General features: G+C 42.0%; 1 protein-coding gene across 6 annotated transcripts in view; it reads right to left on the reverse strand.

Moving 5' to 3' along the window:
- The window catches only part of rgs3a (regulator of G protein signaling 3a), a gene marked incomplete at its 5' end in the record, with an annotated part of 116,208 nt that overhangs the window by 22,209 nt on the left and 69,645 nt on the right, over nucleotides 1-24,354 (reverse strand). For 4 of the 6 annotated variants that reach the window (XM_084035788.1, XM_084035789.1, XM_084035790.1 and 1 more), the window contains one exon: nucleotides 9,392-10,387. In XM_084035788.1, coding sequence (XP_083891914.1) covers nucleotides 9,392-10,387 — 996 coding nt within the window. Of the gene's footprint in view, nucleotides 1-9,391; nucleotides 10,388-19,098; nucleotides 19,272-20,862; nucleotides 20,978-24,354 lie in introns of those variants that run through there. The other 2 variants (XM_084035792.1, XM_084035793.1) reach the window with 2 other exon arrangements.

The following is a 24,354-nucleotide window of genomic DNA, read 5'->3' on the forward strand; positions in this document are numbered from 1 at the left end:
GAAGAAGAAAAGAAGATGTACTTACAGGGCAAGGTGTTATCAGCTGCTACTTTTGGCCAATTATTAGTCGGAGGAACTCTATTCACAGCCAAGATGAAAGGGCTGGTTCCAAAAATTCTTGGAAAAACAGTATGTCAGGATAAGATGTAAGGCATTTGGGAGGAAAGGGAGGAATGATGCGAATCAGATTCCGAGTGATGTTGGTGACACACACACACACACACACACACACACACACACACACACACACACACACACTCTTATGTAAAGGTCATGCTTCATCTTGTAGTGAAAGTAAACAAAACATTGAAGTCATGGAATATCTGACTCTACTCCTCTATTTGTGCACTGACCGATACGATTAAAGCATCTGTTCCATGTGTTTTTTTTGTGTGAAGCTACAAATATCCTTGATTTTGTTACATAATGAAAAACCGTCTTTAAAAAGGTTTTGTTTTCATAGCATGATTCATTTCCACGTAGTAAACTGATGCATAAGAAAGAAGACTAAAAGCAAATCACACATCATAAATTATGAGCTGCCACGGCGCTCGTCAAGGCCTTCTAGGAGAAACTCCAGACACCAACCGGCGCTATGAGAATAACAATTGTACTACACTAAAACCAAAAGTCAAGCTTCGGGTGAATCCGGTGTATCATTACAGCGTTCTGACAACTTGGGTGCTTGTGTGTTATCAGTTGCTTAGTGAACAAAATGTCCCCGAACAAGGGCATCAAAGGTTCAGTAGTTCCCACTGTATCAAATACTACAACTCCAGATTCTATTCTATCATTTACTCAGAGTCACACAACATTATTTGAATTATTTGAACATTATCAACTGTATATATGCAATAGTTCTATCCTGCTATGGATATCTATTTAAAATATAGTGAGAAATTTAAATGAACACCAGGCAGACAAGAACAGATGCAAAAGTAAATACTGTCTTGTTAGCAAACGGATTGGGCTTTATAGTTGATGACCAGTGTGATGATGCTGTATGATTAAATGTGGGACATACATGGTGCTTCATTTCAACTCAACTAAGACACACGCACCTTATTCTCACATGAAGGAGGGACTCTGATTTCCCTATCTACCTCCAGAGCTGATTGTTCCCTTGACCCTGTTCCCATCCTGCGAGGACAGCGTGTGTGCTCCCATCATCCCACCAGCATCGTTCACCCTGACTCTTGCCTCCTGTGGAGTGTGAGCGACCCTGTGTGTGTGTGTGTGTGTCCTGTTTCTGCATAACGCTGCTACACAGTTGCGTGCGTCTTAAAAATTCAAAACCCAGCCAGGGTTAGGTGCTGATGTGAAACACGTGACCGGCATGCAGATAAAGTACACCGCGTTCTTCTTATCTCGCTGTATGTACAATTTTTGAGACAGAACACACGGGGACTCGGACAAGAAGTTGCGCATCCCAAAAGCACACGGAGTAATTTGCAAAGGCTTTCCTGAAATGGTAGTGGATGAGCATTCAAAGGTGCATTTGCTGATTTCATTTATAGACACTAATCTCATCATTTCCTCAGAATTATTCGTCACATTTCCAGTGGGAGTGCCCACTGTGTTATCGCAACAAGATAACAAGAATATCGGGCAAGGTTTTGAGAGAGCAGATGTTTGAATGGTCGAGCAGATGAGACATTAAAAATGTCAGCATTCTGCACATCTTTTAACTGAAATGAACCGGGATCTTTACCATCTTTTTTAATGTAAAGTATTGCTGGACTCTAGCTGTGTCTCCTCTGTGTGTGTTTTGTGCTACGGGTGTATGTGCGAAACCACCTATCCACATTTATGTAACCGATTCCAGATTCGTCCGACGCACTGCTATGGCAACGAGCGCTGTAAACATCTCCACTCAAACACACGTAAGACACGACCATAAAACAAACGGGCCTTCTGGATCCTCTCTTGGATTAGTGGACGTCAGGAGAGCGCTTTGTTGTCAACGGCATCCAAAGTCCTGTCTCTTAATGACCCAAATGCAGGCACCGGAGGGCACTGAGGTGGGCAGAAAGCACAGCAGGTCCAGTGAGTAAGCGCCGTGACATCAGGGCGCCGTGTCTTACGAACGAAAAGGCATCATCAGATCCCCGAACAGCGTTTTAATTTAAAGGTCACTGAGGAAATGCGAATGCTGACAGTAACTGCAGCATAATAACATAAACTGGTTACCGTGCAACCCTCCGATGCGCGTGATGTGCCTCACACTTATTTTAGTCATGTTCATTGTCATCATCTTTATTTGTGCCGTGCATAGAAGCGATCTTTTACCACGAGGATGGAGTTACAAGTACTGAGCCAGACATTCAGAGTTGGACTTTTTGCTTCAAATTGGAAACAACCAGGAAGATTTTTTTTAGAATCAAAGGGAGCTATTACAGCTCTCATTCCCATTGCATTACGGGAATATCAGAGTTAATAGGTGGAAACAGCATTTTCCCACACTCCTTCGTGCACAATCCATTTCAGTAACTATCCATGTAGCTCATTAAAAAATTATATATCATCACAAACGGCTACATAATTGCTAACAAATAACCAAGGGGAATGCTATCTTCCCCTTTGTGGTGGAGATTTGTTAGAGGGTAGAAGTCCATGTGGAGCACAGTGAGTGTTTAACTGTTACAGAAGCAGAAAGAATGGAGGTATACAGGCTGAGTTTCTGGCCATGTGGGAGCTTCCCTGGCAAAGGAGGATTAGCGTGGGAAGCATTGAACTCTCATGAGGTCATGAGGAGTTACTAAGTTAGCTCAGAAAAAGTGTATTCGTTTATTTTTGGAAATTATCTTAAATAATCCTGGAGGTGTTGTGAGAAAAACATTCTGACTCTCAAATGAGAAAACCTGTTAATTAAACGAAAACGAAGACACCAATTTTGAAAATTGGGGAATGATAATGAGACCGCATTTAACTTCATCCTGACCTTTGGTAGGAAAAAAAGTAATGTAATCAGCAGACAAGAATTTAAATAATAAGAAATGCTAATTCAATTTGACTTGCATTTGTTATCAAAGTCAATGAATGGCAATGAATGTCCTCCTTCCCGTCAGCATGGCTGGCTATCTATGAACCCAGAACATCTCATGTTCCTGACTGTCTGTCAGAAGACACTCAGAAAGATGTGTATATTTAGTGAACAGGATGCAAACAAAAACAAAAACCCTTCCCTGGATTGTCCAATGAGAGCTCAGCAACTGTAACTAGGTCCAAGAGGCCTATCACATTTTCCCCACATTTGTACATGTTGTGCATGGACCATAATAAGGCTGATACTCAGTATCTAAAGTGCTTGAAGGGTCATTTCTTTTTATAGCCTCTCTTAGGGACTGGATTGAACATTGTGTTTATCTGCTCCGATGTTCGAATGACCTGTTGTTATTTCCTAAGCCAAGGGAAACATGCATTAAAATAATAAGATTATTATTATTTTACAGATTACATTAGAAGAACCCTGTTCAGGACTAGAACATCTACTGTGTGGAAGTTGGTCCTGAATGCCACAATATCAGTGTTTATTTCTTTGTTGATTGTATTTGTATCTCCAGCCAAATCTCATTAGTTAGTTAGTGAGCGAGTCCTCAACTTCAAAGCCTTTTCCCTTGTAAAAATGAATTCATTCATATTCTAATCTAATGCATGTGGTGTTCCAAGCATGCTTATTTAAAGAAAGCATCCCAATGGGGCTAAGTAAGGAAAATAGCAATTAATCATATTTTTTATTTATAATGCTGCACTATAATACCAGGGCTTTTATTTCAATGTCTTTTATCCTGGGACACATTAAAAAGTCAGCTCATGATGGAGTTTCCCACCAGTTAGGCCTAGTGGTGTTGCTAATGAGCTAATGCCAGCTAACTATCTACAGTTGATAAATATCTACTGACATTACGTGCAAGAAATGAGAAGCTTGCTTTTATTGGCCTTAGTGCTCCATCAAACTGCAAATAAAGTGCTTGTGGGCCATGGAAGCTTGACGGACGTAGCAACGGTAACAACGGAGGGCAAACTCTAGCAAAGGAGCAATTTCTTTGATTTATCTCACGGTATCTACAAAATGAAATATGTGTCAAGACTGTTTACGTCAAGGTTGTAAATAACTATAATGTTTTAAGATGGATAATGGATAAAGAGGCGGACAGGCAGGCAGGCAGGCAGACAGACAGCAAGTATTGCCATGGAAATGTTTCGGTGAACTGTGACGTAAAACATCCTAAACTAAAAAAACACCGCATTCGGTTCCTTTGCATTTTTTTGTCAATAGATGCTTGAGTGGGCCAGACTCTCTGTTGACTGTCCTGGAAGCTCGTTCAGTTTGCTCGGTAAATATTTACACGTTACTCATTTAGAATTTCACTGGACGGATTCAGCCTGGCTCTATCTCATGGATTTGAACCCCGGAGACCTTTTGTCCCTTCCAGGCCATTCAATGTGCAGTCAAACAGAGGGGAAAACCACTTGTTTACCTACAATGCCATCAATTCAGTTTGGCACAGTTAAAGAAAACATGCAGTTTCTGATGTACACCTCGGTCTTCAGCAACTCACCCGTGGAAACTAGTATTAAGACATCTATATCTGTATGAAGTATCTCATATTTGGACACACAGTCCTGGAGGGAATGCTCAGAAATTGTTTCCACAAACCTATTTTGCACGTCATTCAGTAAAAAACATTTTGTTAGCTCTGGTCATGGGAGGGAGGCATCAAATCAACATGGGTGCTGCACTCGTTCATACTATAATAAGCTATGAGCGAAGGTTAGGTAACTAAAGACACATGCACATTAGGGCCTGGGGAGTGATGGGAAGCCAGCGGTAATAGGTTTGTCTTGGAAGAATACTGAGAGTCTCAACATGTAGCTGACGTTCTTGAGGACGACTTACAATAACAGCACACCGAGTTTACTAATATTTTTCTACACGGGCCTAAAACACTATGTTTAGATTCCTGTAACTGTTTATCGCATTTATCCAGGAAACCGAAGTCATGGTAGACTTTACTCTGAAGGTACTCTGATGGCAAACACTGGCTTTACAGCTCATTCTCAGCACTATGAGTGACGAGATTTCATTCTTATGATGTGAATACAATTATTGTTTTTTCAAACTTTTGTTATATTTAAGGATTCTACAATGTAGAACCCAAATCATGTGACTCTGTGCCTGGAAAGGTTGTGGCGCCCCCTGTTGGGATGTTGTTGTTGTGCTGGTTGTGGCAAAACCAAATTATAAACGCCACCAGGGACAACAGACATTCTTTTAACAGAAAGGGTCAGTCAAAACTGACTTTTTGTAATACTCGTAATAATAAAAGCTGATATTTACCAGAGCCTTTAAGGGGATCCAAGGATGCTTTACACATATGGAAGCAGCAAAAACCAATTACAAAACTGCAAACAATAGTGTAATGTTTTGCCGGGTAGTTACTGTCCAACATACGGTATGTATGATTGTGCTTCCTATTTTCTGCTTCTTCCATGTTTGTGAATAATGAGGTATTTGGATTTCGCCTCAAGGACAAAGGTGAGTCAGTTCGATTAGATGAAGTTGTTTCTGGTGTGAGATGTTCAGCCTGCAACAAATCAGCTGCGTTCTTCAGTAGATTATTTGTTCTGATTTAACCTGTCTCAATCTCCTTTTATGACCATGCTAATGCAGCAATACTTACCTATTAACTATAGAAAATTAATTTAGTTGTGCAACAGCCTACGGACTTGTTTCAGATTGAAATAATAGAGGGGCTGATTGTGTGTGAGCAGTGCACCGGCATTAAATGGAAATTGCCTTCTTGAGTGTTGAATTTCCAATGTTGTTCCAGCCAAATAAGATACTCTAACCCCCTCTTGTTGCCACTGTTAAATATAAAAAAGATTATTACTGAACTATTGTTAAACTGTCTAGATTTTATCAGAAGGATAGAAAATGTCCCTTCGTTCTTTTTCATTTTGTTCCACACCGCCTATAACAAATTTCCCAGATCTGTTGGTCACCTTCTTGGAAGTTCTTTACAACCGTTCTGATTCATCCTGCAGGTGTCCATCGCAACATACCAACTCTTTTTATGTGCATATGTGTGTGTGTGTGCGCGCACTGGCTGTACCACCCGTTAGCACACCTGTTTTCAAGTATGAATGCATGCTAACCTATTTCCATGTTGGACTCTGCACCCCTGTGTATCCTCCCACAACGTGGGGAATGTAAGCCATCGCACAAGCATCAGTAAACTCATTAAAACTGTTTACCCCCAACAGCTGGAAAGACAGCTGATATTTATCCAGATTTTAAACAAACATGAAGACCCCATAAACAAAATGTTTGGTCTGCTTAAGCCAAAAGCCCCAGTTGGGATCCACACGTGTCTGTTGCAACGACGTCTGTGTGGAAGCAACGCAACCTGAAACGGGATGATGGATGGTGTGGCGTCTGGAAAAAGAGGGAGGATTTGAGGGTTTCGGACAATAACGTAAGATTTCTATTTAATGGTCTGATTGGAAAGAGCACCCGCTGGTTTAGGCTTATATGGCTATTTACTGCATGCCTAGTCGCCTTGTGATGGAACATTTCAGTCTATGAAGTTACAATGAAACTACAAACTGTAAAACAGATTAGTGGATTTAAAAAAAAATATTACAAAAATATTTATAATCCAGCCTTGTAGCTCATCTTGTAGTCTGCATTACTGGGTGGAGGACAAATGTTGTTCTCAACAAGTTAGAATAGAATAGAAAAACCTGTGAAGACCAGATACAGTTTTGCACATACACTACTATTTTTCATCAAACTCATATTTGTCATTCTACTGTATATTTTGCATTTATTAATTTTTAAAAATACATTATAGTTTACTTTTGGTTAAGGACTCACTTTATGACTTTGTTTTTGAAAAGTGACACAAAGCAGATTTAGCTGCTCGGTGTTTGGAATCACACGGTTTCTTTTAAGTAGCAGTCAAGAGAAATGTCTCCGTCAAACAAACGTGACATTATTTCTCTAGACCTGCTCTCTGTCTGCCTCTGGCTCTCCTTGCAGCGGTGAGAGGCCACTAAAGACATCAAGCGATAGAAAAGGTGCAGAGCGGAAAGAAAGACGGGACCAGAGTCGGCGCTTGTTATAGGGCGAGTAAACACTGTCTGGCAAGAGAAAAGAGGGGCGACAGGCAGAGAGAGGGCCTTCACGTTATTAAAACTAGACACACTAGATCCACACTGTCTGCTCCTCCATCTCATCTCCTCTCTCTCAATAACATACACAATTACATACATATGTGCATGTCCAACTCTTTATCTTAGAAAATAAGTTGAGGCAACATCTGGAGGCTCAATTTAATTACCGTGGCTTAATTATTAACTGTAAACAATCCAAAGGAGTCCAAATAAAGTATATTAAAAGGCTTGCTAAGGGATGCTAAGGCTTACTTCATATTGTTCATATAAAAATGTTTACATTATGAAATACTGTCATCATTTCTATTAAAAAATGAATAAATAAACCCATTTTTAAAGAAAGCACATCAATTAATTCGCTACTAATTTCTTCATGTTATGCTTTACATTCCAACGTTTAACAAAATTGCTTCTTTTTATATTTGATCACTGTAAGACCTGCTTAAAAATAGATTCATAAACTTTGAGGACGTCATGAAATAAGAGGTTGAACAAACACACACACGCTCATATTCTGCACCTGGAGATGTCACAAGATTTATGATTGAGGGGGGGTCAGATCATTTAAAATAATGGAAACATAAGTCTCTGTGGAACTGTGTCCATGACGGCAATAGGTAGTAAAATTCCCCTTGAATCTGCCAAGACCAATAGGCTCCAGCTCTGTGTGCTGCATTCCTCCTCTGCACCGCTCACACACACACTGCCATTTAAGGCTACCGAGTGTGCTGACAGACTTGTGGAAGCAGAGACGGATAAAACCGCTTCTGATGTTCTACGACGACAGAGCGAGCACATGATCACCGCCGTCATTTGCGTATCGCTGAGTCAATCATGAATCTGATATTACTTGGTATTCTGATGCAATAGGCGTGCAGTTCAAACTGCTGTGAACAGCGTCATTGGGAGGAATCAGTGCAGAAATCTGCATTGTGGTTAAAATGCAATAATGCTTGGGAAACTATGAAACACAGGAAACAGGAAAGCGAGACGCACGTTGTTGATCATTGTGCATTACTCAACCTTGGCCAAAGTGAAGTGAGAAAAGATGTGATGCACCTACAGGCTGTGATGCATGCCTCCCTCTGTCGGACAACGGGAACAACTACCGCCTGCTTTAAATGAATTACTCGCTGCACAAGTACAAGTTATTATTTATATTTATTGAAAGACTGTATTCAATTTTGTATTACAGCGTTCTCTTTGATCTGTGACTACAGCTTCTCATGACAGCTGACAAGAAATAATATTGCAAGAAATCTGCTGAACAATCTCTACTTTCAACACAGCTATCAAGTATCTTATGTACAGTAAATGCCACGTTAGAATAATATGCAATGGTAAGAATACATAGGACACACATAATTGTCATAATTTCATGATCGTCGATTTTCACTCTGCTATATATACTAATGTAATGTATGTGCATAAATGTGCATAAAAGTGTTTATTTTAGTTTATCATGAAGAGATGTTAGTGTTTTGTTAAAAATTAAATAAAGTGTCACATTTGTGTGGATGCAGGAATGATTACTTGCGAGCTGGTGTGATTGTTTTGGTGTATACAGTCTTTGTTTGGTTTTGTGTCAAGTTTGGGGATTCAGAGCATCATTATGTTCAGAGTGTGTGCAGGTAATGGTGCTCTGTAGTGGAAACACAGCTGCCAGCAGAGTTTTATATAAAAGCCTTTTCTTGTGCAGTTAATATTTCAACATCATCAACCCACATCCAATGTTTGGAGACCTGAACGCATCTTACAGTCTTGAATCTATTTTGCAAACTGCGGTTAGGTAGAAAATAATTGAAAAGCACTTCTGTCATGCAATTAATCAATATTGAAGACTACTCTAATAGTCCTGTACATTGATATTTAATTATCATAATAAACTGCTGTTATGACTCCGGGATTCCTGTGTGCTTGCTCTGTTTTACCACTTGATGTCACTCTTTTTACAGAAACCTGTGAACTGAAACTTTGAGCAGAAATGTTGCATCGGACTCTGCTGATGCAATAGTCAGGAGACACAAAGGCACTGAGCTCCGTTACACATCTAACTCGTATGTGAAAAACTGAAATCCTCTAAGCAATATTATACACCAAATCACGGTATTAGTATCCTAAATGTGTGTGTGTGTGTGTGTGTGTGTGTGTGTGTGTGTGTGTGTTAATCCTGACTCGGTATCGACTATGATTCTGTTGTGCAGCTGCTTACCTTCCTCCCAGAGAACAGCATACACAGCTGATGCATGGAGCCTCCATTCTTGGTCAGCTCTTTCTTCAGGGTCTTGGGTGATGGGAGTGTCCAGCCGCCCTTGTGGTGCGCTCCCCCCGCCTCCAGGCAGTTGATGGCGTTGTCTGAGGTGAAACAAGGCGTGCGCGGGTCCTGCAGGAGGCTCCCTTCACTGTGGGTGCGCCTGCGGAGGGAGTTCTGCACACTGAGCCCCCCTCCTCCGTGCTTCTCACAGGTGGCACCCTCCACCATGCTGCGGCGCTTGCTGTCACTGCGCTGCAGGTAGGCATCGTCACTGTCGTCTTCGTCGTCCTCATCGTCGGACTCCTCGTCGTCCTCCTCGTCGTACTCTTCTTCGTCCGTGTTGGGCGAGGAGAGGGCGTCGGCGCTGAAGGAGCGGTCGAGGCGCAGCTCGGGGATGACAAATGAGGACGAGGAGGAGGAGGGTGGAGCGTTGGTGTCTAGCGGCTCCGAGGCGTTGTCCTCGTCTGTGTTTGACACCACCAGGTTCAGGTTGACCTCCTCTTCATTCCTCTCTCCCTCCTCCTCCTCCTCCTCCTCTCTTCCTTCTTCTTTCTCTTCCCCCTCACTTCCAGCACTCTTTCTGCTGGCCCGATCATCCTCCTCTTCCTCTCTCCTGCTCTCCAACGTATTCGCCTCCCTCCACATCTCCATCTCATTCCCCTCCATACTCCTCCAATCTTCGCCCTCGGTGGATGGAGGTGGTGTTGGAGGCACCTTGTGTCGCTCCTCTGATCCCACCAGACCCCCAAGAGGCATGTAGATCTCGTCCAATGGGGTGAGAGGCTCTGAGGGGTGAGGGCTGCCCAGGGTTGGGGGCTCTGAGGGACTGGAGGGATACAGACTGCTCTCCTCACCTTCGGAGCTACGGGGGGGCAGGTGGAGGCACACACCACCTCGATCTCCGCCTACTCCACCCAGTTCACATGAAGGGGCTTCCACCGTAGGCTCCAACATCTAGGAAAGGGAACAGAGAAAGACAGAGGGAGGGAACAGTTATTCAAAACAGTTCATGGCCAATTAATGCACCATCTATATTTGAAATCTTAAGATTTTAATGCAACATAATTAAGATATGGGCTGCACGGTGGTGTAGTGGGTAGCACTGTCGCCTCACAGCGAGAGGATCCCGGGTTCGATTCCCGGGTCGGCCCGGGTTCCTTCTGTGTGGAGTTTGCATGTTCTCCCCGTGTAAGCGCGGGTTCTCTCCGGGTTCTCCGGCTTCCTCCCACAGTCCAAAGACATGCAGGATGGGGATAGGTTCATTGATGACTCTAAATTGCCCGTAGGTGTGAATGTGAGCGTGAATGGTTGTTTGTCTCTACATGTCAGCCCTGTGATGGACTGGCGACCTGTCCAGGGTGTACCCTGCCTTCGCCCAATGACAGCTGGGATCGGCTCCAGCCCCCCCGCGACCCTGAATACAGGATAAGCGGTAGACAATGGATGGATAATTAAGATATACTTCATTGCCGTAAATCCATCATAAATATTTCATTAGTAGAATTTAGTTTTGAATTATCTCTGTTGTGCTAGATGCTGGTGCAATCAAGCTGTAAAACTCAAACTAGATGATATTTATGTCTGTTGAGAAGGTCAGAATGTCATGATGTGAAGTGATGAAAGTCTGAAAGTCCTTCATAAGATGCGAGCTTGGACGGATGGAGGGTCTTGGCTTTTGTTTTACAGCAAGGGATAAAACTACAAATTGCTGATACTGTTTGCTCATAAGAGTTCATATTGTGATATATTTATGCTGCATTGGTTCAGCCAAACAACTCTCTCAGGGGCGGTGGAATTAAAAACAAAATAAGCCAAACTTCTTGCAGAAATTCATGAGATTACTGCTACAAAGTGTTAGCCATCTGTTCACCCATCCATCTACTCTCTCATATAATTTCATAGTTTCAACATACTGTACATTTCTCTCCAGCCAAAATGACCACACAAGCCTTCCACTGCTCTCATCCACTTCCCTGGGCCAAACACTAAATCCCTGTCACACACAAACACACACACTAAGCACTGTCTGGCCTCACCCTCTGCCTTTAGCAATCGATCTATATAACCTCCTTCCCAAAATATGCTACTTTAATATGCTGCTTTAAAATGCTGCTTTAACCTACTGCAGCCCACAGAGAACATTACAAATGCATTTTGAGTGGGCCAACATCATTCAAACCCACAGAATTGCATTTCAAATTCAACTTAAAAAAACAAAAACACAAAGTTACTGAATATGTAACGCTGAATCACGGATATGACTATAAAGTTATGCACAAAACTTTTTCTCTCCATTTGATGTAATGATGCTGGATGATGAGCAACACGTTGCAGCTATTCAACATGCATTGTGCAGCTGTGTACAAACATGAATAAATACTTTCAGCAGAGATGATGCGCTGGTTTAAACATTAGATACAGCATAAGTGCGTTCAGTTGGGTTAAAAATCAGACCCAATTTGAGTTTCACAAAAGAAACTGGAAAAAAAGAGAAATAAATTAACAAAGGAACCACCAGAAGTCCCTGCGTGAAAAACTAGTGACTCAGTTTTATAATATGCACATTTGAATGTCACCTTATTAAGCTTTTGTTACTGAAAATGGGACAAATCATTTAATACATGTGAAGAAAACCACAGCATTTATGACGCTCCTCTACGGTTGCAGGTAACATCTTGAATTACAAAGTTTGAGGCAACACTTAGTTAGGTTTTGGAAAAACATCGTTGGGCTTAAAATAAGTACGTAAACTAAGTAAAAACGTAAACATTGCAACATAAGTACGGAAATCACTTAACTTGAAAGTCCTGCCTGTGTTTGATCCATCTACTCTAAAATCAGGACTGCTTTTATGTTTGTGAGGGAAGAAGAAGAGAGAGAAGAGAAAAATGATGCCAGCTTTATTCCCTCAACTGAACAGAAAGCTGCCTTCAGCTCCCAAATTCTCACTCAAACAGTACGAGTGATATTCAGATATATTTTTATACAGAAGTAGGGTTTATAATTCGGATAGAAACATGGAAATTGCAACGTGAACTTAAATTCAGTCCACGAAAATAAACAGCAGTACCAAAAATATCTGTAATTTGTGAGTAGATTAGTGAAATCACTGCTCCTCATCTCCGTTTATAAAAGCAATTCTATCTCCTTTAAGTCTGCAGCGAGTCTTGTGAAGGCCCTCATTGTGCTGGTCAAGTTAACCCATGATGACGGGCTGCAGTCACAAGACCCTCTGCTCTAATTTGAGATAATGCTGCCTCCTCTCAGACAACTCTCATGAAATTTCATAAGCTGTTTGTGTACTTTTATAGCCCAAATGAGTCTCCTCAGATACGGTTGCCCTGGTTGTGCGCTTCTCTAAATGTATTTGTGAACTCTGTGGAAATAGCTTTCTGGGCTTTCCGTCAGGATCAACTAAAAAAAAAAAAAATCCCGCTAATGTTATTTGTTTCTTAGTGTAGGGCCTGGACCTGCCTGAGGACAAATAAGTTCTAAAATTAAGCTTGCTTTGTCTCCTGACTCATATTTTTGTAATATGGGCTGCGGAGAGACCTCAAGGCTCTGTTCTGGGCCTGTTTCCTTTCTTCATGTACACACGCTATAACTCACAGGAACGATCTGCAAATCCGGCAATCAAAAATACTGTATTGACCCATCAACCCAAATAATTCCTTGCAAACCTTTACCTCTGATGAACTGCACCAGACTCGGATGTTACGCCAAGGTACACGTGGTTGTTGTGTGTAGTATGTTCACGTTTGATTTTAGAGGTTCACACACTCTTTGGCCAAATCTGGTCACCTACACCCGTTTTTGGATGGGTATTTCTCTGAGAAGCACAAGCCAAGGTCAATCAGAACACTTGCTTGCTTGATGGTTTCATTTAACATTTACCCAATGTGGCCAGAGTGAATTCCTTTAAGAGTAGAGCATTGACTCAGGGCTACAAATATTGACTTGTCTTGTCTTGATGTTCATAGATAAAAACAACTGCCCCGAGGTGATCCAGACCTCCCATTTTCCCTCCTAACTCCCTCTTAACCTCCCTGTGATCCTGTCTTAATGGTTCACAGTAGTGTTACTACCAAGACACCAGGGCTTCTTACTGATGCACTGGGTGTGAGAGGGATATTTATAGAATTAAATGCACTTTCATAAAAGCACCCATGGAGGAAACAGGAAGTAAAGCCTGTCTTTATCCCTTTCTGCCCTTCCCTTTCCTGCCCTCTCTTTCTTCATGCAGGTCCAAGTCAGAATGATCACGAAAAAACTAACTTTGATTCTTGTCATGGTATGAATATTTTTGAAAAATCATGTGACAAACATGTCTTCTTATCTATCCATTATACATTTAAAAGATAGATGTACACAGACAGTCTATCTCTTTCCTTTTTTTTCAGATCTGCTGACCCCCGTCTCTTTCCTCGTCTTACATACATAGCCCCTGACTGTTGAAGATATAACTTGAGACACAATGGAGCCACCTGTCCTATCAAATACACTTATTCCTTCTCAAGCTCCCTCCAGTCAACTCATCCACCTGGGAACACACACAAAATCAAGGAGCACCAAATTAACCCCCAGCCTTTCAAGCCTGTCCTCATGTTTTATCTGAAGACAAAAGACATTTTCCTATTATGACTTGTAACATATTTTCTAGACTCTTTAAGTCTGCTAGAAAAGAAATAGACACAAGCTAATGAGTAATGGCCTTGGGTATATGTGTGCGTTTGCATGCGTGTACAACACACACATTCAATACTCAAATATGACTCATAAAGTCATCAATGACTCAACACAATGCAACCACTTACATTGCCTCAATTAAGCAAGGAAACAAGACCAGCGCTAAAAGGCAGGGAGTGAGATGCAGAGCAAGAGAGTGAATAGATGGAGGAGACAAAGTGGATAAGACAAGCAGAAGGGAGGAGCGCAGTCAGTGAATGGCCACGACACAGACATGAGATGAGTAAGTGGAAGAAGGCCGAGGGGAAGAAACAAAGCAGCAAAGGACATCTTGGAAAATGTCCATCTTGTTTGTTTTTGTTACGTCAATGGACCATGAACGGCATCGCTGCTTTCATGATGACCCACCTAGGGAATAATCACCTAACACACCTCACACTGACCCTGATAGTTTCCAAAAAGAATCTAGGAAGTTGAAGTTGTTTGTCTTGTTGAGTCAAAATATTGGTTTTAGTTAATTGATAAGATGTGATTTAATGGCTTGTTGACTAGCTTACCTTGTGTGTTTGGCGAGCTAAAGCTATGCTTCATCATGTTAGAGATTGTGCCAGTTATTTCTGTTAGAGGCCAGAAGGTGGATGCTAACATTTTTCCACCTGCGAGCCCCTGTGAATTTCACTTTAGGCCATTTTAAATATTTCATGCAACACTTTAAGTGCATTGTGCAGAAAACAGGTGCCCTTTGTTGTATGCCATACCCCACGTTTCTCTCCTCATTTCCTTTCAGATGTCTGCGGTCTCTGGCAGCCAAAGGCAAAAATACCCATTCATGATCTCCAGAGGATGAACGCTACTTTGGTGATTCCCTGAGTTTTAAACTGGTGCCAACAGCCGGTTAACATTTGGGTTTCAGAGTGGTTTGAAGATTTAAAAAGAATAAAAGTCAAGGATGAATTTGGGGTTCTGAAGGTTAAAAAGAAATATTTATGTAAATATAGAACATTTACATAAATACAGTACGTTCACAGAGAAAATCAGGTCACAAATACACATGAATGCTTTTTATTCATGGGAGTCTCAAAATAGGAAGATTTTTTAAAGTCAAAATAGAAGAAGAGGGAAGCCACCCATGACATTATTTCCAGTATTCTGACTGGAAAATGTGCCGAAATACAGTTCAGTTCCCCTTCCAGAAATGTAGAATACCACATCATATTAAGAACCTTCCTGTGACACCTGCCAAATTACTCATTCATGACTCATATTTTGCGCACCTCTGTAGACGGGGTGGAAAAGAAACACATGAAAATAAAAACCAGGTGCTGTGGATAACCTGAGACCCTATTTCCCCCAAAAATCACCCTGAAGAAATGAAGACTGACAACAATGACCTTCATTTGCCAAAAAAAAAAAAATATTCATATTCTAAAGGTCTCCATTTCACAAGATCTCATGAAGATGGAGCTTCAGAAAAACACACAGTCGTGGACAGTCACCCAGTGACAATTATATGAACTCTGTCCCACGGTTACCATGGTAATGAGAGACCCATCCCAGGGGAGCAGCTGTGCTGCGCGTTTTCCAAAAGCTAGAGATGCACCTATGAACTCTGTCATCGCAGCGTCTCTGCAACCCCTCCCGCTTCTCAATTTCAAAGTGCCATCTTTCATCTTTGTCCCTTTCCTTCCTTTCCATCCCTCCGCCGCCATTTCATTTCCTGTGTCCTGGTTGATTTAAAGTAAGACATCACATTAAAGATTGATTATTAATACATTTATTAAAGTCGTCCCTGGTTCACTCAACTTAGTCTAATATTAATGGTTTAATGTTTCCACCATTACACCTGGCAAATCCAGCTCAACTCAATTTACAATGCTGTTTAAAAAAACAAAACAAAAAAAAACAATAGATGTTTCTCTTCTTCTTCCTCTTTGCCACTCCCTCTGCCTCCACTCTCTTCAGTGGTGGAGCTGTAGTTGGCTGGCAGGATGTCTAAGTGATTTAACTCCACCCAATCAGTCTTCATTTCTCTTGTTTACCCCGTTCTTTTGTTGTCTTTACTCGCTGACTTATGTGGTGGAGTGCTTCGAAGAACATGTAAGGTCAGTGAAGTCTAGATTAGACTTCCTGCTTACAAAGCCCGGAGGGAAAACAAGAAATGGGAACAAAAGTTAATCAAACTGGCCACCGTGTCCTTATTCTTCCTTTTTTTTTACACTTTTTATTGACGCTGACGGATGAGAAACGAAATCTCTCCAAAAAGCACAATGTTTTGGAATAAAAGGTTGAGTTATAAAGTAGACACTTTGGAACTTAACAATATTGGCATTAATATCCCTCAAATTAAATATCCCAGAAGGTGAGAGTTACATTATTTACACCTCAGGAAGATAAACCAATTTTATTAGAAAGGGGGCTCCAAATATTAGGACGAGGGAATGAGAGGAACAAGGATAAAGAAGGTGAAAGGAATCCAATAAACACATGGATATTGGTCTCTTCCCGGGTCCTAACAGTCCAGGGCACAAAGGAAGCCATTGATAGAAAAAGCATCAGTGTGTGTTGAGTGTGATGCTGCTTGTTATCTCCCTCTACGATGACAAAAAACTGGTTTGGTGAACCCGATTATTTTCCTCTAACTCCTTTTCATACAGGCTATGTTGTTTATTTCCACGTCATATGTTCAATTCAAACTCACACACTTGCACGGTTCATTTTCTACGTTCCTGCAATCACAGGTCGTGTCTTACTTAAGACTTACGTGTCCTATAAGCTCGTCATGCAGCATCTGATATGTTAATCTGCCTGATGTTTGTTGCTTCTGTGAAAACGAGTGTGTGAACGACAGACGAGGAAGCAGCCTGTAGGTTTGTGCGTGTCCACGCCGACTAAATATATATTAAGCATGTGTTGACATGTACCTCCCGGAACAATCTGGGGTCGGAAGATCTAAGAGCCATTATTGCTTTGTGTAATGCCAATAACTCGTTACAGGGACGGGACCATGTAGATGATCAATCTCTGAATGACCTCATTACATGCACCGCAATGCACCGGCCCTCTTTTGCCCTCAATTTCACTCAGAGACGAGCGATGAGGCGGGTAATAGTCATTTATCTGTCAGACCCCTCCATTGTGATCAGGGCTGACAGGGAAGGAGAAAGCAGACAATGAGGGAACATGTGAATAAAGGTTCTGTAGATCCAAAGATAACCAGGAGGACAAGATGTCACATCAAATGGACTTATGATACAAATGCTTTGAGCCACAATGTAAAGTAAAAAGCATCTGATAATCAATGTTCCTCCATATGTAGATAATAATACTGCTATTCATCTAGCAGTGCTGCAGGAGCATTATGGAGTCGGCAACACTGGTTCAAGCAGAATAGCTTCTACTTGGCAGCAGACTTAAACCTTGAAGATATCAACTGCAATTTATTACCATGTAGCCTATTCTCATTAATATTTCAGCTTGAACTGGGAGCTGATGGCGTAGTCTCCCTGTATGTGTGCATATGAGTGTTTTTGTCATTATATTACAATCTAACTCTTTACGAAGCGTCACGATTCATCCTCTCACAGAAACCAGGCACAGGCCGTCACAGCGGGAGAGGGGAGAAGTGGCACGGGGTTGGGTTTTTTGTTTTTTTGTTTGTTTTATTTTTGGAGGGGGTGTGAGTTGCCAAAGATGCAAAGGCCTTATTGGTAGAATCTGAGGATTCAGAGAGAAAATGCCATTGACGTAACTCACCCTGTGACGCCAGGCAGCTGAAAACAATGTGACCACTGAAAAAAGGCCTTCACAGAAAGAGCGAAGAGAGTGTTGTTTGTGTGCGTGCAAGTATCTTTTGGTTCTTTGTGTCTTACTTTTTGTGTGCGTGTGTGTGTGTGTGTGTGTGTGCGTGTGTGTGTGTGTGTGTGACAAACAAGGGCTTGTGATGTGTGTGATACTGTTTTTCCAAGGTCATAACAATAACACCACTTTTTCAAGCTGGGACAAACTGTAAACCACCAGCTGATAAATCACATTCAGTGTGGTGTGTGTGTCCTCACTTAAAAAAAGACTTCTCTTCTCCATATATCTTTACACCTCATTCATTCAAACATAACCTACTTTTTGCCCAAAGGACATCCTGAGCATCTCCTTATTTATGTATCAAAAGGCTCCAACATAAAGTACACGCCCCTGCATCTAATTCTCTCTCTCCTTCTTGGAAGAGAAAAAGCCCACAATTCTTCTAATGAGGAAAAGAGAAAAGCAATTTTCCCCAGTGGGCTTCCTGTTGTTGTTTTCTCCTCCAGTCCCTCTGTTTGCTCAGACACTGTTTATTCTTTTTTTTTTTTAAATGGCAATCTCCATACCGCTCCTCTCCCTCAGTCCCCCTGTTTCCCCCCTGTGACTCCCCAGCCATGTGGAGGGCTAAATGATGTCACTGGCACACGGCCAGGAGCAGAAACCACTGCAATAAAAGCGTCAAACAGAGGATGCAAACAATCTTTTCTTCAGAAAATACTGTACACAATTCTTGTTTACTAAGTGGGAGGCGAGGGCAATTAAATTAAAGAGAGCTATTAAAGCTACGCGAGGAAGGAAGAATAAGCAGAGGGAGTGAAAGAGACAGAATGAAACAAAGGCAGAAAGTAAGACAACACAAAGCTGGTTGAATGAATCAAAACGACTGACACCCAACTCCTCATATGAGCGTGTCATAAAGATGCCTTGTGATAAACACGCTTTTATTACTTTTCCCTATCTTTCCTCCCATCTCCCTATCTTCCTTCTACCTCCGTATGACTAAACCGCTCCCTGCCTCCCAGCAGCACAATATCATCAACTCAACGAACCACATGAACACTCTACAAAAAAAATGTTTATTTTTACCCCAAAGCCAGAGAAAAGCACCATTGGATGAATCCGCGCCGCAAAATAAGATGTACTCTGTGGCTGTGAAATAAAGTGATGGTCATAAACCGTACCTGGCAAGAGGAAGCAGTTCCAGGTTACAATCCACTAAAGGAAGATACAGGCACTCCACACATCCCCATTAAAGTGGCCCACTTCCTCTGTCAAACTGTTGTGTCAGTGTTTGTAGCTGGATAGCTGGGCTGGCGTGTGTGAGTCTGTCAGTGTGGGCTAGGCCAACTGAACTGTGCAAACACACAGAGAGAGAGAGGGAGGGAGAGAGAGAGCCCAAGAGGCTAAGAAGGTATACTCCCAAGCCACACAAACAAGTGAGGAGGAGAGAGAGGGAGAGGGAAGGAGAGAGAGGGAGGAGATAGCGATAATGACACAAGACAAAGAGAGAGAGAGCAGGGGGAGCTCAGAGAGAGCATATGCATGCATGTGCGTATGTCCGCCGAATATAATAACTGGTCTCTGTGATGTTTTCTGTAAATATTGTCTGACATCTGTGCTTGCAACAATTCATTTTTTTATATATTATTATTATTTTTTTCTCAATGTGAATAGCATGACTTGAAAGTCCACTTGCGCTCCACTAAACAGACTAAAAATAGAGGCAGACAAAACCATCAGATGTGTGTGGAGCGCACCAAATGTACCTGCTGGTTAATTGATCCACAAGGTCTCTCTGTCTCTCTCTCTCTCTCTCTCCATCTTTCCTTCATTCTGTTATCTCAAGAGCCTCTCAGTGCTACTCAGGAGAGGGCTTTTTTTTGTCTCCTCAGTGTGACAAGGGATGTCTGACAATGAAAGGCAGGAGACACACACACACACACACACACACACACACACACACACAGGCACACCTGCTGTCTCTGTACACTGTTGCTTCAAGAGGTTAATGTCCAACACAATACAAGATGGTGTCGTTTTGCCGCAGGTAACAGTTCAATACCAATTACCGTGAAGGCAAAAACAACATGACCTCAAAAGGGTTTGCAGGGATTACACTGACATTAACTCTTGAAGAGCTTCTGCAATTTTACAATTGAATGCAGGGACAGACAGTAAAGTGAACCTAAGGCATCCAGAAACAATGATATAAAGTCAAAGGGTAAACATATAGAATGAACCCCGCCATGTGGTAAAAAACTCCTATTGTAAAAGGAAACACTCATTTTGAAATCTCTATATAATTGCTGTTAACCAACAGTCATAACACTGACAGAACATCTGAGTGTCGAAAGAATGCTGTAAAATGTTATTCCCAGCTTTCAATATGGGGAATGTCCCATTACTTTCTGGTTTTGCATTTTAGTTCTTCTTAACGTCTTCATTTCTAACAGTTTGAAATCTGGCACCCACTCATTTTTCTTTAGACATTAAATAGACACAGCCAAGTGTTTAAATTCCCTGCCTATGGAACTGCATCAGCCCCAATTCACTCAAAGAATAAATCACACCAGAGACATTTCCCAGATTCAGTTTTTTCTCTCAATTTCAGCGCAAACACCAAGTGAGTGGTACTTGAATCCGTAATTTAGAAAGGAGTAAGAAAATATCCATGCTCAAAAAAAAAACCTTCCAACACACAACTGTTGTGCAGCGTGAAATATCTGCTTCGATAAATGTGACTAATGCATAGTTGGCTTCATCTAGAACCGCACTTGCACAACAGTGCAAGCATGCAAACAGTGCTTCATACACACACACACAACCTAAACAGTCACATTTGCATGAAAAATATTGCACACATGCAAAAGCAATAATCCCAGCTACAGACAACGCCAGAAGTCTCCAGAAAGCGCTCTCAGTTTGAAAAGATAACAATACATTACCTTAGACACAGGCATCTGGGTGCGTAGTGCGCTTGTGTGAGTGTTGAGTGTGTTAGTATTGGTGTGCGTCCCGGACTACAGCAAAGAATGGCACAGTTCATCCACGCAAACGCCGACCAAGCACGTGTGCAGCGTGAACAGAGCTGGGCTGCTAATCCAGTGTGACCATATGTGATCTTTTTTTCTTTTTTTTGTGTCCGTCTTTCGGGATGTGTCAGTGATTCTATGTCTCCTCCTCCTGCTCTTGTGTTGTTGCTGCGGTCCCAGCTTCTCCCCCCCCCCCCCCCTGCTCGGTAATAACGCTCGTGTCAAAGTGTGTTAGAGAGAGAGAGAGAGAGAGAGAGAGAGAGAGAGAGAGAGAGAGAGAGAGAGAGGAGGAGGAGGAGGTGGGGTGGTGTAAAAAGGGACTTGGAAATGAAGCGGGTGGACTTGGGGAGGGACGGAGGTGTGAGAGTGAGAGGAGGAATTGTAAAAACGTGATGTATTAATGATGTATTAGAAACGTGAGAGTGATGGTTGAAAGGATCAAATGCTACTCTCTGGAGACCAAAGCGGTCATTCATTCTCCTTCTCTCTGCTTATTTCCACTTCTCTCTCTCATTCTCTCTTTTCTCCTCTCTCTCTCTCCCCTTCTCTCTCTCTCTCCTTCTCCCCCTCTCTCTCCTTCTCCCTCTCTCCCCCCTTCTTTCTCCTCTCTCTCTCTCCCCTTCTTTCTCCTCTCTCTCTCTCTCCTTCTCCCTCTCTCCCCCCTTCTTTCTCCTCTCTCTCTCCCCCCTTCTTTCTCCTCTCTCTCTCTCCCCTTCTTTCTCCTCTCTCTCCTTCTCCCCCTCTCTCTCCTTCTCCCTCTCTCCCCCCTTCTTTCTCCTCTCTCTCTCTACATGCTATTTTTAGAAGTTGCTCCATTGCAAATCAAAGCACTGAATCAAAACCTATCAAAGAGCAGGATGTTAGGGGCCATGTCTTTCACACCTAATAACACACACACACATAATATCTCTCTCTCCCTCCCTAACACACACACACACACACACCCTGTCTGTTACAATGGCCATGTGTCTGCTTCAGACCTGAGGGGAGCCATGTAAGCTATTCGTCAGGCCTTATCTAATCATATCACATGCTAATAAATAATGGGCTCTTCAAGCAGCTATTTTAAACCTTGTCAATTGGACTGCACAGGCCGTGGTCTCCCTCCCCGTCTCTGGCTGAAGGTATTCTCCAAGGTGATGCATAAAGCAATGATTGACATTCAAAAAGTAGAATATCAACTCACGGCGAACTAGATTTCAGTACGATCCAGTTTCGACTGCACTCTCTTTCTTGGTAGTTGGGGGCAAGATGTTTTCCATTTTCCAAACATTCAAACATACTTATCTAAAAACTTCTTTTAAATACAAAAAATACACCCTGTTATTTGCAAATTAAACTATTATCCCAGCTCTGTTGCATGCTCAGTGGAACAAATGTTATTTTTGGGAGTAAAGAATGCGCATAATTAAATCTGACAGTGAATGGATTTCATGCTCGGCTGTACCTTCTTAGGACTGAGCCTACGAGGCTCTTATCTACACTAGCTCCGGTGCTGATGCATAATTATACAACACAGTTATGAATAGTTAAAGGTGAGCTAAAATAAAGCCAAACAACACTCCATCAAGGGAAATCATTAATGTTTAAAGAGAGACAAGGGAATTAATCCTATACTACAGGCCACAATGAATAACATCCGTGAGCTGTGTGTGTGTGTGTGTGTGTGTGTGTGTGTGTGTGTGTGTGTGTGTGTGTGTGTGTGTGTGTGTGTGTGTGTGTGTGTGTGTGTGGAGAGATATAAGATAACACAGGCAGCGATAAAGGATAGAGAGAGGTGGACGATTGCATTGTTGTACTTGGTGGCTGTAATATACTCATAAAAGGAACATATATTTGATATTTGGTTGAAAAAAGATGAGAAAAAAAAACCAAGAGGAGGTTTCTTGTTTTCTGATCATTTTTAAGTCTCCATATTGTGCGAAAGATGCCCTTCAGTCACGCACAGAAAGTAAGTAATAAGTTACTGTAGCAGTTACAGCTGTCATAGTAAGACGACATAGCAAAACAAAGAGGAGATAACCTTTTAATATCCTTGATACTTTATTCCAAATCTTTGACACTTCCTCTGCAAAACTTGAACTACAGTGTGAGCAACTCTGATCTCGCAGGATTATCTCTCTAACCAGCAGAGTGCTCTGAATCATCCATTCAGCAGAGGCAAGGCAAGCTTATTAATATATTTATACGACAACGAGGCAATTTAGAGAGCTTCACATAAAACACCAAAAAGCCAAAGCATAAAGTGCAGATGAAGCACATTAAAAAAAGGATAATTAGATCCCATCCAATATAAAAAAAAACAAGTCACAACTTCACAATACAGGAAATGGTTCAGCTCGGTTCCTCATATCTGCCCCAGTTCAAAATGAGACCTAATGAGACACACATGATAACACATCCCAAAAAGATCATGCAGAGTGCTGTTGACGTGTGTGTGTGTGTGTGTGTGTGTGTGTGTTTGTGCCGAAAAAGAGACGAGCAAAGGCAAGAAAAATGGAACCCATCCGTGTCTAATTAAAGACAATGAAGGGGAAAGTGTGTATCCGTTGCGGAGAAACAGAGCGAGAGAAATGTTAATCACGTGGATGCGTAGCCCGTTTGAATTTATATATAGATACATTTACGATCTTGTTTCACCGTTTTAACTGGGTGGCAATCCTGCAAGAGGGCTGCAAGAAGGCTTTCACAAAGTTCCTTATGTCTGACAAATATTTGTATTTATACCGTTTGCGATTGCCCACTTACGATGGGACGACAGGTGTGAAGAAGCCTCTCTCACTTCTCACCACCCTCGTTTGACATCTCATCTCCTCGTATTCTCCTGTGTCCCTCGCCCTCTCTCTCGTCCGCTCTCCCTACGACTGTGCCTGTCACTGTCTCAGCATGCTGTCCATCACCAGACGGTCACATCTTGTATGCTTCCTCGACCATCCTGCCAAGTCCTGCCAGAACGCACCGAACCATAATCTCATTCTGGTCCGCAGAGATTCACTTTGGGTTCCAAATCAGACCCTCTCTCGCTGTCCATCTCCTTGTTTCGGCCTCCGCCATCATTCATGTGCTCCATTTCGTCTGTGGATTTGTAGCTTGTGCTCTGTTGCAACACAGATATCCAATTTGGTGCAACGACCATTAACTTAAAGAGTACTGAGTCATTAGTCCTCTTAGAAAAAGAGTAAAACTCAAGTACACACCATTAGTATAAGTGTGTCAATATGCTGTTGGGTAGGTCTAATGCATAGTCTGATTATATTGGCCAACTTTTTTAGTGTATACAAGTGTATATAAAGTGTAGATATACCACAGAAGTACTTTGAGTATGTGTCATTTTCTACTTGATTTATACTTAATAATACTGCTCTGCTTAGAAGACTTGGTGGCTTTTTAAGCAATTCCTATCCT

Source organism: Eutrigla gurnardus, assembly GCF_963514095.1.
Source record: "Eutrigla gurnardus genome assembly, chromosome: 19".
NCBI classification, from domain to species: domain Eukaryota; kingdom Metazoa; phylum Chordata; class Actinopteri; order Perciformes; family Triglidae; genus Eutrigla; species Eutrigla gurnardus.